General features: G+C 44.9%; 1 protein-coding gene across 1 annotated transcript in view; it reads right to left on the bottom strand.

Moving 5' to 3' along the window:
- Nucleotides 1–8,295, bottom strand: part of CREBL2 (cAMP responsive element binding protein like 2) — a 32,091-nt gene extending 23,796 nt beyond the window's left edge. The window contains exon 1 of the mRNA XM_003906017.3: nucleotides 7,934–8,295. Coding sequence (XP_003906066.1) covers nucleotides 7,934–7,948 — 15 coding nt within the window. The 5' untranslated portion in view covers nucleotides 7,949–8,295. The remainder of the gene's footprint in view (nucleotides 1–7,933) is intronic.
- Between the last annotated feature and the right edge of the window lie 6,645 nt (nucleotides 8,296–14,940).

Here is a 14,940-nt window from a genome sequence, read left to right as displayed (position 1 = left end):
GGGTTTCTCCATGTTGGTCAGGCTGGTCTCGAACTCCTGACCTCTGGTGATCTGCCCACCTTGGCCTCCCAAAATGCTGGCTCATGCCTGTACATGAGCCACTGTGCCCGGCCCAGTTTTTGAAAATAAAGTTTTACTGGAACACAGCCATGCCCATTCATTATATTCTGCTTATGGTTGCTTTCATGATACAATGGCAGAGTGGAATAATTGAACAGAGACAATATGGTGTGCACGGCCCTTTACAGAAAGTCTGTCGATCCTTCTCCAGCTGTACCAAAATACTTACTGTACTGTGCAAGATGCTTTAGTACACGATATTCCATCTTTCCTGTTTTGGAGGGGACTCCAGTTCTTTAAAGACTCATTCCTACTCTGTAAACCCATGTCTGACATACTTCGACAGCTAAGCATCCACTCTTAGTGCCCCAAAAGAACTTTGCCTCTATTGCCCTCATTTTCTACCTCACCATATCGTAATTACTTTTCTATCTGTCTGCCTCACCCAATAAAATGTTCCCTGAGAACAGTTACAAACTCTTAATCATCTTTGCAACTCCAATGCCTAGCACAATGCCTCATACATATTAGGTGTCCAACAAATGTTGGATGAATTAATAAATACACTTTCCTGAAAATCTTAGAGGACAAAACATTCTGAATAAGGTTATTTAAACTTAGATTAAATTTAGATTAAGGTTATTTAAACTTAGATTTCAACTGGTTTCTGTGGTATTTAAATTACTCCTTGGTTTCTGAATTATCCGTAGAGGTACTCAAGTTGAAATGTGCATGTAACCTAGACAAAGAAAGGCAGCTGGGCCTGGTGGCTCACGTCTGTAGTAATCTCAGCACTTTGGGAGGACGAGATGGGCAGATTGCTTGAGCTCGGGAGTTTGAAACCAGCCTGGACAACACAGGCTGTCTCTACAAAAAATATTTTTAAATTAATCAAGAGTGGTAGCAGGCGCCTGTGGTCCCAGCTATTCCAGAGGCTGAAGTGGGAGGATCACTTGAGCCAGGGAGGTGGAGGCTGCGGTGAACCATGATTGCACCACTGTGCCCAGCCCGGGCGACAGAGTGAGACTGTTTCAAAAAAAAAAAAAAGAAAAGAAAAGAAAGAAAGCACATAAGCACATTAATGTCTACTGTCAGAGATTTGTTTAATAGATGACATGGCTCTTTTGTCTTGGTCTTCTAGAAAGTGTTGATGTGAGTAAGAGGACAGGAAAAGCAGAAAATGTCTGGGCTATAAGGCACGGCCCAAGGAAGGTAACTCCAACTGCACTGGAGGATGGTTAAGGAGCCAAAGAATATATGCGAGAATGTCAAGGAGATTTTTTTGCCAAATTAAAAAATTTTTTGAGAACCAGCACTACTCAGAACTGAAAAGAATCAGAAAACTTTGGCAGAGGAAGGGGGTTAAAAGGGTAAGGAAAGTGCAAGAAACCTCATTTCCAGATAATCACGTAGAACACAAAGTAGAAAAGAAGTGTGGAAGGAAATGGCAGCCCATATTGGCATGCTGCAGCCATCAGCCAGCCCACTCCTGCATCAGTCCCTCAACTGGATCTTGACACCTTAGGATACTTCAATTTATTCATGTGTTCATTCAATAAACATAAAGTCCAACATAAAATAAAAAATGAGAACTTTCTATCTATGATCAAAGCCTCTGAAAATAACACATTTCTATTTTCTAATTGAATGTAGCAGGTCAAGGGAGAACAAACTTTCTTTTTTTTTTTTTTGAGACAGAGTCCAGCTCCATTGCCCAGGATGGAGTGCAGTGGCACAATCTTGGCTCACAGCAACCTCCACCTCCTGGGCTTATGCAATTCTCATGCCTCAGCCTCCCTCCTGAGTAGCTGGGATTACAGCTACATACCACCACAGCTGGATAATTTTTGTATTTTTTGAAGAGATGGGGTTTCACCATGTTGCCCATGCTGATGTTGAACTCCTGAACTCAATTCACCCACCTCAGTCTCTCAAAGTGCTGGAATTACAGGCATGAGCCACCACACCTGGCCAAGGAGAAGAGATTTTCATAAAAACAAGTACTTTTTCCTAGTGGTAAACATGGAGGTGGCCTCAGGAGACTACCTTTCTCACACTATCTAACAGTTAATGACAGAGCTTAAGTTCATTTTATGTCCCACCCCACTGCCCCTGTCCCATCTGGGGCACAGTCTGGAGCAAAGGGTAGTACAGGTGCTACAAATCTTATACAACAGCATATACTTAGGAATTACTAAAATGAGCATCTCAGGGACCTACTGCACTGTGCAAAGGCCCAAGGAATCACTGTTAGGTAATATAATAATGGTAACGTGTTTTGAGAGCCTACTATGTTTTAGAGTCTGTACTAGAGCTTTAAATGTATCATCCCTAATCCTCACAAAAACCTCACCTATTGGCCACATTTAACAGATAAGGATATGGAAGCTCAAAAAAGTAAATAAATTAGCCAAGATTTTTTCCTTCCCAACAAGCCTAGTAGGAGATCTACTCAGTTAGCAATTGAGCTCTGCTACTTAACACTTTCCTAAACCCCACTTTGAGATGCCCAATCTATCTCTTGCTTTATTTCTCTCATTTGCCATGGTAAGTACGTGCTGGCTGGTTTGCTCAGCTGGAGCACACTGATTAATAAAGCCCGAGTACATCAGGGCAATCTCCTTCATGTCACCCTGATCCAATTTAATTCAATCTCTATTAATGAGTACTTGATGCTGTATTAGGCACACTGCTAGAAACTTGGGAGGCAAAGCTGTTCCCCATTCAAATTCGTCCTGCTCTCACTCCAGCCGGCTAGATGGCAGAGTGTGGAGAACTCTCAGCAAATTCATTTATCACCACTGGTAAAAACAACTCAGAATACAAAATCTTTATAAAGGGAGGTCCTCACATCATCATCATCATCATCATCATGTTTCCTGACCTACTCAGTCAAATACTACCTCTCTATAACTGCTGTTCCTGCCTACTCTGTCCTCTTCCTGTTGCCCTGGTCTTGCTGTCAGCCAGTTTGTCATCCTTTATGCTCTCACTGGCACAGCCACCACACTTCCAAACCCCAATTCTCGTCTTCCCTTACACTGAGGAAAATGGAACCAGAGACTGACTCATACAGAATGTGAGGGAAAAGTATGTTTTGTGTGTATGTCTGTATATACTAGGAGGACAGTACAATTTTGTGGGATTATAACTAGGGCACAGAAAAGGCAGGGCTGGGAGCTGCCAAAGCCTTACATAAGGACAGTTTCACAGTGCCTGACTGTTGAAGGAGAGTCCAGTATTGTACATGACATGTAAATATTACTCATCTACAACTGCAACATGAATTCGAAGTGCAAGTAGAGTACTCCAGAGGCACTCTCCATCCAGAGACATTTAAAATGAATTTTCTTTTTGATACTCACTAAGGTTTTTAAAGCTGCTAGTTTCTAAGTACTTATAAAAACAACGAATTAATAAAGAGTGAGAATCGAATTCATTGTGCTTACCTGTGTATCCTTTAGGAAGTAATTCACGGATAGCTTACCCTCAAATTTTAACTTCACTCTTTTAGGCTAAACAGTGGCATTTTGAACCTTCCTTCACCCCACCAGATTGCTGGTTTTAGAAATAACCTTTATGTGATCTTACAGCTAAGTAAAATAGCCCAGAATCCTATGTATTTTTCTTGGACTTATTTGAAATTATTGAAGACCTTCAGTAAGCTGTTAAATGTTGCAAAGGTCTGAAAAGGAAAAAACTGAAAACCAGAAAGAATATATTCTGAATCTCAAGTTAGGAAAAATAAAGAACAATACGTTCTTCTACCATCCTTAAACACCCATAACATTAGTATTATTTTCTGGACAAGATAATGGACACAGCATTAAGATTTAATTTCAAAATTAACACTGAAATATCAAGCTAGCAAAGACTTTTATGATATATTATTTCTGCCTTTTGGCTGGAACTGCCATCTTCCAGTAATTCACCAAAATGATGAACACAAAGGGAAAGAGAAAAGGCACCAACAGATGTTCTCCAGGCCTTTTAGAACACATGGAGTTGTTCCTTTGACCACATACATGGAAACCTACAAGAAAGGTGATATTGTAGCCGGGCGCACTGGCTCACACCTGTAATCCCAGTACTTTGGGAGGCCGACACGGGTAGATCACGAGGTCAGGAGATCAAGACTATCCTGGCCAACATAGTGAAGTCCCAGCTCTACTAAAAATACAAAAATTAGCTGGGCATAGTGGCACATGCCTGTAATCCCAGCTACTCGGCAGGCTGAGGCAGGAGAATTGCTTGAAACAGGGAGTCAGAGGTTGCAGTGAGCCAAGATTGTACCACTGCACTCCAGCCTGGTGACAGAGCGAGACTGCGTCTCAAAGAAAAAAAAAAAAAGAAGGGTGATATTGTAGACATCAATGGAATGGGCACTGTTTAATAAGGAATGGCCTACACAGATCACCTGAAGTGAGGAGTTCCAGACCAGCCTGGCCAACATGATGAAACCCTGTCTCTGCTAAAACATGCAAAAAGTTGGCCAGGTGCAATGGCTCACGCCTGTAATCTCAGCACTTTGGGAGGCCAAGGTGGGTGGATCACTTGAGGCCACAAGTTCCAGACCAGCCTGGCCAACATGGCAAACCCTGTCTCTAATAAAAATACAAAAATTAATCAGTTGTGGTGGCATGCACCTGTAATCCCAGCTACTCAGGAGGCTGAGGCAGGAGAATCACTTGAACCCTGGAGGCAGAGTTTACAGTGAGCCAAGATTGCACTACTGCATCAAGCCTGGGCGACAGAGCAAGACCCTGTCTCAAAAAAAAAATTAGCCGGGCATGGTGGCCCATGCCTGTAGTCACACCTACTAGCGAGGCTAGGGCAGGAGAATAGCTTGAACCCAGGAGGCAGAGATTGCAGTGAGCTAAGATCATGCCACTGCACTCCAGCCTGGGAACAGAGACTCCATCTCAAAAAAATAAAAAAAAAGGAATGCCCTACAAATCTTACTATGGCAAAACTGGAAGAGTCTACAATGTTACCCAGCATTCTGTTGGCACTGTTGTAAACAAAAAAAGAAAAGATTCTTGCCAAGAGAATTAATGTGTGTATTGAGCATATTAAGTACTCTTAAGAGCTGATAGCTTCCAGAAACATGTGAAGGAAAATGATCAGAAACAGAAGCCAGTGAGACCCTCATCTCTGCAAAAAATTAGCTGGGCGTGGATGTGAATTCCTGTAGTCCCAGTCACTTGGGAGGCTGAGGTGGAGGACTGCTTTGAGCCCAGGAGTTCAAGGCTGCAGTGAGCTGTGATCACAGCAACGCACTCCAGCCTGGGCAACAGTGCAAAACCCTATTTAAAAAAAAAAAAAGTAAACTAAAAAAGAAAGGTACCTGAGTTCAATTGAAGCACCAGTCTGCTCCACCAGTGAAAAAGAGCCTGAGCTACTGGAACTTATTCCCTATGAATTCATGGCATAATAGGGGTAAAAAAGACGAAAGGTATAAAAACATTTCTCTTCATTGAGTAGAAGTGTGATGTCCTGGCCGGGCGCGGTGGCTTATACCTGTATTCCTGGCACTTCGGGAGGCCAAGGTGGGTGGATCACCTGAGGTCCCTCAGGAGTTTGAGACCAGCCTTACCAACATGGTGAAACCCTGTCTCTACTAAAAATAAAAATTTAGCTGGGTGTGCAGACACGCCTGCAGTCCCAGCTACTCAGGAGGCTGAGGCAGGAGAATTGCTTGAACTCAGGAGGCGGAGGATGCAGTGAGCCGAGAGCGTGTCACTGCACTCCAGCCTGGGCCACAGAGCGAGACTCCGTCTCAAAAAAAAAGAAGTGTGATGTCCCCTCCCCAAAGAAATACTCAAAGCAAAAAAAAAAAAAAAAATTACTTGCTGATTTTTCTGGAAAACTTTCAGAATGCTCCCCTTCTGTCTTGGAAATACCACTTCCCCAATATCATACCCCACGAATGTTACTATGGCAAAACTGGAAGAGTCTACAATGTTATCCCGCATTCTGTTGGCACTGTTGTAAACGAACAAGGGCAAGATTCTTGTCAAGGGAATTAATGTGTGTACTGAGCATACTAAGCACTGTAAGAGCCGATAGCTTCCTGAAACGTGCCCCACTTCTGTCTTGGAAATACCACTTCCTATTAAGAGGGGTTTACTACTTCACAAGCAATCCGTTCCTCTAGGTGAGTCCCAATTCCAGAGTACTGCACTGGGTTTTCCCTTCCATCTGTCACTTCCTCACAGCCTTCTACATGAAGAGCAAGAGAAAACAAGAAAGAAAGAATAAAACAAGGAACACAGAGAAGTTGGAAATTTTTTGAATCTCTCTGAGGATATGTGAAACACAAACTGCAGCAGCAGCAAAAAAAGACACCCAAAGGACAAGCTATCATAAAGAGTATGCCAGAGACTGTGAAACAGAAGACGCTGAGAAGCACAAAGGATGGCTTTTACTTTAAAAACTGGCAGATTTTTTTTTTTTTTTTTTTGAGACGGAGTCTCGCTCTGTCACCCAAGCTGGAGTGCAGTGGTGCGATCCTGGCTCACTGCAAGCTCAGCCTCCCGAGTAGCTGGAACTACAGGCACCCGCCACCGCGCCCGGCTCATTTTTTGTATTTTCAGTAGAGACGGGGTTTCACCATGGTCTCGATCTCCTGACCTTGTGATCCGCCCGCCTTGGCCTCCCAAAGCGCTGGGATTACAGGCGTGAGCCACCGCGCCCGGCAAAAAAACTGGCAGATTTTAGAGGTCTGATTCCTTAAAATAAAAAAGTCCAATTCCAAAACAACCTGAAACATCAATAAGCAAATCCCTGAGCATCCCTATCTTCAGGAAATAAAACTAAACAACACTAATGTGGGTAGAGGTAAAGACAGAAAGGCGGCCAGGCGCGGTGGCTCACGCCTGTAATCCCAGCACTTTGGGAGGCCGAGGCGGGCGGATCACCTGAGGTTGCGAGTTCGAGACCAGCCCGACCAAAATGAAGAAACTCTGTCTCAACTAAAAATACAAAATTAGCCGGGCGTGGTGGTGCATGCCTGTAATCCCAGCTACCCGGGAGGCTGAGCCGGGAGAATCACTTGAACCCGGGAGACAGGAGAAAAGCTTGAGCTCCGGAGGCGGAGGTTGTGGTGGGCCGAGATCGCGCCATTTCACTCCAGCCTGGGCAACCAGAGCGAAACTCAGTCTCAATAAATAAAGACAGAAAGGCTATACATAAACTATTTGGATTAACCAATAATGAACGTTATTATCTTACAATCATAAAGTAAGTGATTTGGACAGGGAAACTGGATGGTGGTGGGATACTAAGGTTAACAAGAGAAAAATCACTATTTTTTAGAGAAGGCTTTCTAGACGAGGTTAAACTCCAGACTGGCCAAATAGCAACAGGAGTTTAGCAGTGTTCCAACCAACCGCAGGAAAATAGCTCAGAGGGGGAGTGAACTGATTATATGAATGGTGCATTGAGTAAGGGAGCCTGAGAGAAGAAAGGGGAATCGTCAAGGGGAATAAGACTGGTTCAGAGTGCACTAAAGTCTCCAAACTGGAGAGAAGGTAGGAGGCAGCAAAAGAGTGCAAGAAGAAAAAGTACAGTCGTTTCTTCACTTATCTCGACAGGCAAGTTAAGGACTAGGGGTTGCACTACCTGGAAAGCTAGCAAACAGGGTTGCCCTGGGAGTGAAAAATTTCCAGAGAGGGCCCTTCCTGGAAAAAAGCAGCCCCGGTGTTCCCTAATTTCCTGGCTAGGTACCATCGGGCAGTGACTGGAGAGGCGCAGGTATGTTTTAGGCAGGTGTCTCTTGGGTGTTGGCGTGGACTACATAGCAGAGGTTCAGCCGCGGGACTAGCAATTGAGCGACAAGCAGGCGGCGGCGCGTGCAAACCACAAGACTTACCTTACTGTCATCCATCTCGGCAGACAGGCTGGCCTGGCCGGGCACTCCCTCCCGGAGCCCTCCCCCGGCTCAGCCGGCCTGGCCCGGCCCCCGCCCCGAGGAAGAAGGGGATATGGTTCTGGCTGCCTCCTCCTCTTGCCTAACAGTTCGCTTCCCTGATGCCACAGTCACGGGGACTAGGGCCCAGTTCAGGAATGGCAGAGCGGACCCTGGAGGCGGCCCCAAACGCCTCCCTTCGCCGCCGCCGCCTCCTCCTCCCCCTCCATGACAGTCTCTGGGTGTTTACAGACGCTCTGGAGAGCCGCCGAGACCGGAGAGTGGGCGGGAGCGCCACACGCGGAATGGCCCCTTCGGCTGCCGTAGCACCGCGGCATTCTGGGAATTGTGGTTTTTCTTATCACAGTCTCTGCGCTGCTGACTGGAAAAAAAACTACAATGTCCACATAGCCTCATTCAGGGGCAGCTGTTTTCCTTTTGCCTACTAGCTAACGCTGAGGAGGCGGGGCCGGGCTGGAGGCCCAAAGTGCGCCTGACCTGATGTTTCGGCTCCTTAGTGCCAGGGCCTGGAATGGCAGGGAGGGGAGTTTGGAGCTCTGCGGAGGCAGCCCGGAAGGTGGGGTGCCGGAAGCAGGCCCTCCTCTGGGACGCTGAGGAAACCGTAAAGATTCTTTATTTTAAAAAAACGAAAAAGAAAAACTAAGAATGTAAAATAGTGCAGCTACTTTGGGAAGAAATTTGGCAGTTCCTCAGAATATTGGCCACGCCCATACCCAAGGGAAATTAAAACGAATGACTACACAAAAACTTCTACATAAATGTTCTTTCCTAGCAGCATTATTCATAATAGTCAAAAAGTGGAAACAACGCAAATGTCTGAATGAATGGATAAACCAGTGTGGACTATACAAATAAAGAAATACTGGCCCAGGGGCGGTGGGTCACGCCTGTAATCCCAGCACTTTGGGAGGCCAAGGCGGGAGGATTGCTTTAGCCCAAGAGTTCGAGACCAGCCTGGGCAACATAGCAAAACCTGTCTCTACAAAAAAATACAAAAATTAGTTGGATGTGGTAGCACATGCCTGTAATCCCAGTTACTGGGAAGACTGACATGAGAGGATCACTTGGGCCTGGGAGGCAGAGGCTGCAATGAGCGGAGATTGTGCCACTGCACTCCAGCCTGGGTGATACAACCGGACACAGACAGAAGAAGGAGGAGAAGGAGAAGGAGGCGGAGGAGAAGAGGGAATGAAGAAAGAAGGAAGAAGAACAAAGGAGGAGAAGGAAGAAGGAGAAGAACAAGGAAGAAGAAAGAACAAGAAAGAAGGAAGAAAAAGAAGGAAGGAAGAGGAAGAAGAAAGAAGAAGGAAGAAGAAGACCCATGTAGTAAGATTCGTCTCTACAAAAAAAATTTAAAAATTAATTGGGTGTGTTACAAAAAATGTTTTAAATTAGTTGGGTGTGGTGGTGGTGCTTGTAGTCCCAGCCACTCAGGAGGCCCAGGTGGGAGGACGGTTTGAGCCCTGGAGTTGGAGGCTGAAGTGAGCTGTGATCATTGCACTCCAGCCTGGGCAACAGAGCAGGACTGTGTCTCGAAAAAAGGAAAGAAATATTATTCAGCAATGAAAAAGAATGAAGGCATATACACACTACAATGTGTCTGAACTTTGAAAACATTATGTGAAGTGAAAGAAGCCAGACACAAAAGGCCACATATTGTTATGATTCTATTTATAATGAAGTGTCTGGAACAGGCACATCTAAATAGACCAAAACATCCATTAGTGGTTGCCAAGGGCTAGGGTTGAAGAATGGCAGGGATGGAGGGATCCTGGAAAGGAGAGTGATAGTTAAGGAGTACTGGGTTTCTTTTTGAGGTGCTGAAAATGATGTAAAATTCAGCGTGGCACAGTGGCTCTTGCCTGTAATTCCAGCACTTTGGGAGGCTGAGGTGGGCGGATCACCTGAGGTCAGGAGTTCAAGACCAGCCTGACCAACAAGGAGAAACCCATCTCTACTAAAAATACAAAGCTGGTGAGCCTGGTGGCGCATACGTGTAATCCCAGCTACTCTGGACACTGAGGAAGGCGAATCGCTTGAACCCGGGAGGCGGAGGTTGCAGTGAGCTGTGACCGTGCCGTTGCACTCCAGCCTGAGCAACAAGAGTGAAACTCCGACTCAAAAAAAAAAAAAAAAAGAAAATGATCTAAAATCGATTTTGGTGATGGTTGCACACCCTGTGAATTATTTAAAAACCACTAAATTGTAGTTTAACTGTAGTTAAACCACTTTAAATGAGTGGATTATATCTCAATAAAATTATTTTTAAAATAACTGGCTGTGTCCTCATTTGATAAAATCAGTGAGCTTTTTTTTTTTTTGAAACGGAGTCTCACTCTGTCCCCCAGGCTGGAATGCAGTGGCGTGATCTCGGCTCACTGCAAGCTCCGCCTCCTGGGTTCACGCCATTCTCCTCTCTCAGCCTCTTGAGTAGCTGGGACTACAGGCGTCTGCCACCGCGCCTGGCTAATTTTTTGTAGTTTTAGTAGAGACGGGGTTTCACCGTGGTCTCGATCTCCTGACCTTGTGATCCGCCTGCCTCGGCCTCCCAAAGTGCTGGGATTACAGGCGTGAGCCACCGTGCCCGGCAGTGAGCTTGTTTTTACTGTTGTTTTTGTTTTGGCTTACCTAGGGCCTTTGAGAACTTGACAAAGATTGCATATTTGTCAGTGCTGCTCCTGAAGAGCCCTTTGGCTCACACCTTTTCAAAGACTCATAAAGTGCTTTGTTAACTCTTGCAAAATCCAACTGAGGTAGAGTTCCCAGATTTAGCAATATAGACACAGAATACCCAATGACATTCGAATTTCAGATAAACCGCAAATACGCTTTTAGGAAAGTATGTCCCATGTAACTGGTTTTTTTTTTTTTTTTTTTTTGAGACAAAGTCTCGCTGTCACCCAGGCTGGAGTGCAGTGGTGCAATCTCGGCTCACTATAGCCTCTGCCTCCTGGGTTTATGCCATTCTCCTGCCTCAGCCTCCCGAGTAGCTGGGACTACAGGTGCCTGCCACCACACCCAGCTAATTTTTGTATTTTTAGTAGAGACTGGGTTTCACCGTGTTAGCCAGGATGGTCTCTATCTCCTGACCTCGTGATCCGCCTGCCTTGGCCTCCCAAAGTGCTGGGATTACAGGTGTGAGCCACTGCGCCCGGAAGGTGTATTAACTTCTAAAAGTACGGTGTAAATCCTCAAGGACTTTATAATCCAGGAGGTGATATACAGAAAACTTAGATCATTTACTAAACAAAGCATCTGATGAAAAATAATACAGATCAAGTTTAATATCTATATGCTGATAAGTCGAAGGTAAGAGGGTACAAAACTTATGGTGGGCAGGGAAAGCTGTGCATCAGACTGATTAGAAGAGCAAACACAGCAAAGTGTTTTTTAAGTGGTTAGGGGAAGAATGTGCTCTCAGCGTCCTGGGTGTGTTCTATATGCGTGGTTCTCAATCTTTTTTTCCTATACCGTCTTCTCAAAAGGAACCTCCAAGGCATGCAATTCCTTTAAAAAACACATGTATTTCTCTTCTCTTCACTCCCTCCCCAACACTCACAAACACATTTCATATACTCTCAGACACCCCACATAGAGGCACTGTTGGCCCATGTTGCATCAAGCCTCTGTCACTGCTATGGAGTTTCTTGTAGTAACTTTCTAAGTAGCATGGCGCACACCCACTCCTAATGGGTTTGCATGCCTCCATGCTTTCATCAATCTGTCTCCCTCCTGGTCCCCTTACCGCTGGGCACAGGTGTCTAAACAGAGCCAAGATGATCGTGTTACTCCCTGGGCCACATGGGTCTGCTTGGGCTCATATCCCCTGGGGAACATCGCAGAGAAAGAATGTTCATTGAAATAGCTTGTTAGGCTCCAGCTGACTTTGCATTTTGTTTGACACTTTTTTTTTTTTTTTTTTTTTTTCAGATGGAATCTAGCTCTGTTGCCAGGCTGGAGTGCAGTGGCACAATCTTGGCTCACTGCAACCTCCAGCTCCCGGGTTCAAGCAATCCTTCTACCTCAGCCTCCCAAATAGCTGGGATTACAGGCATGTGCCACCATGCCCAGGTAATTTTTGTATTTTTAGTAGAGACAGGGTTTTACCATGTTGGCCAGGATGGTCTCAATCTCCTGACCTCAGGTGATCTGTCCACCTCGGCCTCCCAAAATGTTGGGATTACAGGCGTGAGCCACTGCACCTGGCCAGTTTGACACGTTTGAGTCTGAAAACTTTAAAACTGCCCAACCCTTTCCAAACATCCATTGGAAATGAAAAATGTCTGATGCAATTCTGGAAATTTTTGCTAGACCCATCTCCAATAAAATCTAGAAATAGCAATACTTTTTTTAAAAAAGCCTACCAAGAAAAAGACAAAGATGAGCCAGGTGTGGTGGCTCACGCCTGAAATCCCAGCACTTTGGGAGGCTGAGGCAGGCGGATCACGAAGTCAGGAGATCAAGACCATCCTGGCTAACACGGTGAGACCCCATCTCTACTAAAAATACAAAAAATTAGCCGGGCATGGTGGCAGGTGCCTGTAGTCCCAGCTACTCGGGAGGCTGAGGCAGGAGAATGGCGTGAACCTGGGAGGCAGAACTTGCAGTGAGCCGAGATTGCACCACTGCACTCCAGCCTGGGTGACAGAGGGAGACTCCATCTCAAAAAAAAAAAAAGACAAAGATGGCCATGAAATCTACCATGATAACTTCTAACCCATCTTACCACACATCCTAAACTTGGGGAAGAAGTTATCCTAGAGTCATCCTAGAAATGCCCATTCCTAATTTCTCTGTCTTTGGCTTGTCTTTTCAAAGAATTGATCATCCGTGGCTGAGTGATAAGAAGTTTTAAATGCAGCATGGTTTGTACAGTGAATTTGAGGATAGTTCAAGTCCTGACACAGAGACTGAGAAAGGAAAGGAGAAAAACTATTCAAAGTGAAAAACAAACCACTAATTGAAGAAAGGTAGGGGGTGGCATGAGGTTAAGTGAGGAGGGTAAGGGAACAAAAATTAACCTTATTATAGAAACCACAAACGAGGCGAGCAGTACAATATTCTACATTCAGGAATGCCATGGCTACGTTGATATGTAAATCTGGCACTTGAACAACAGAGTATTATTGCTGCTAATATGGTAATCCTCAGAGGTACAGAGAAAAAGTGGGTGGGTCATGTGAAATTCATGAAATGCTTGAGGTGAACTCACTGTTGAAGTATTAGTCATGTTTTGTTTTGTGTGTGTTTTTTTTCCAATTTATTTTATAGATAAGTATTCCTCTGTACTTTTCGTTTTCTAAAAGTTTAGCTTATTTTGAAAAGGCTATAAAATATTCTATTGGAAAAGTTTGTTTTTGTTCTAAAGGCATTTTGCAACATGCCTCCCCTCCTTTGGCCTACACGGACAAATATGCCTACATTTGCATACAGCACAGTACCTATTTACTCTCTGTATTGGTTAGAAAGTTCAGAGGCAACAGTCAAAAGGAACATTTTCAGACTGAGCACATAACTCAGCCTCCAGCTTGTTAGCGGGAGCAAAATAAATAAATAAAGCCAAGAAGTACTGAAGCAGTCTGTTGACAGAGAAGGAAAAAAAGACCCAATCAGCATAAAAATAAGGAAGAGAAAATGAAGCTCAAGGAACTAAAACCTTCTAAGCTCAAACTTTCCTTCACCTCTTCCCCTTCACCAGCATACTAAAAGCTTCCCTTCAAACGCAACAACAGTAGTTCTTGATACTGTACTATCCACTCTCTTCTACTTAAAATACTGTTGCTTTTTTTTTTTTTTGAGACAGAGTCTTCACTCTGCAGCCCAGGCCGGAGTGCAGTGGCGTGATCTCGACTCACTGCAACCTCCGCCTCCGAGGTTCAAGCGATTCTCCTGCCTTAGCCTCCTGAGTAGCTGGGATTACAGATGTGCATCACCACACCCAGCTAATGTTTGTATTTTTAGTAGAGACGGGCTTTCACCACGTTGGCCAGCCTGGTCGCGAACTCCCAACCTCAGGTGATCCACCCACCTTGGCCTCTGAAAGCGCTGAAATTACAGGCCACCGTGCCTGGCCTACTGTTGTTGTTTCTAAGCCATATACGTCCCTCACCCAGTGAGAAAGAATAAAATGTGCCCTTATTTGAAGAAATAATAGAAAATGTATTTATTTGGCCAATAAGCAACTGTTTAAAACTGAGCAACCCTTTGTAAGAGAGGGCTTTCCAAGCATCCCTATTAGTCATTTACACTTTAGTATGGATATGCTTTTTTTTCTCTTACCTGCTCCCTAAATATTAATTTAACACAGGGTTTACGAGGGGGAGAAAAGAGGAATATATGGTTTTGGAGGATAGACATTATAAGACAGGGAAGATCTGGGTAGATCTGATTGCTGTGGTTGGGCTTTCAATATTTGAAGAGCAGCAAGTAGACACTGGATACCTGTGGGGGTTAGGGTCGGGGAGGTAGCAGAGAGCTGAAGAAAGTACAGTCAGGTACCTTCTTTAACCATTCTTGGTCGGGCACGGTGGTTCACGCCTGTAATCCCAGCACTTTGGGAGGCCAAGGTGGGCGGATCATGAGGTCAGGAGATCAAGAGCATCCTGGCTAACACGGTGAAACCCTGTCTCTACTAAAAATACAAAAATTAGCTGGGCGAGGTGGCGGGTGCCTGTAGTCCCAGCTACTCAGGAGGCTGAGGCAGGAGAATGGCATGAACCTGGGAGGCGGAGCTTGCAGTGAGCCGAGACTGCACCACTGCACTCCAGCCTGGGTGACAAAGCGAGCCTCCGTCTCAAAAAAACAAAAAACAAACAAAGAAACAAAAAAACCTGAAAAAACAAAACGAATTCTCTCTTCTGTTCCCTTCTGTCCAAAAGGAGTAGTTTTCAGTTGTACCTTAGATTTCTGGTGTTAGGATTGAGTGACACAGCATTCATTCAAGGGGCTTA

This window comes from Papio anubis, chromosome 9, assembly GCF_008728515.1.
Source record: "Papio anubis isolate 15944 chromosome 9, Panubis1.0, whole genome shotgun sequence".
Taxonomy (NCBI): Eukaryota; Metazoa; Chordata; class Mammalia; order Primates; family Cercopithecidae; genus Papio; species Papio anubis.
This window is presented reverse-complemented; position numbering and strand designations above follow the sequence as displayed.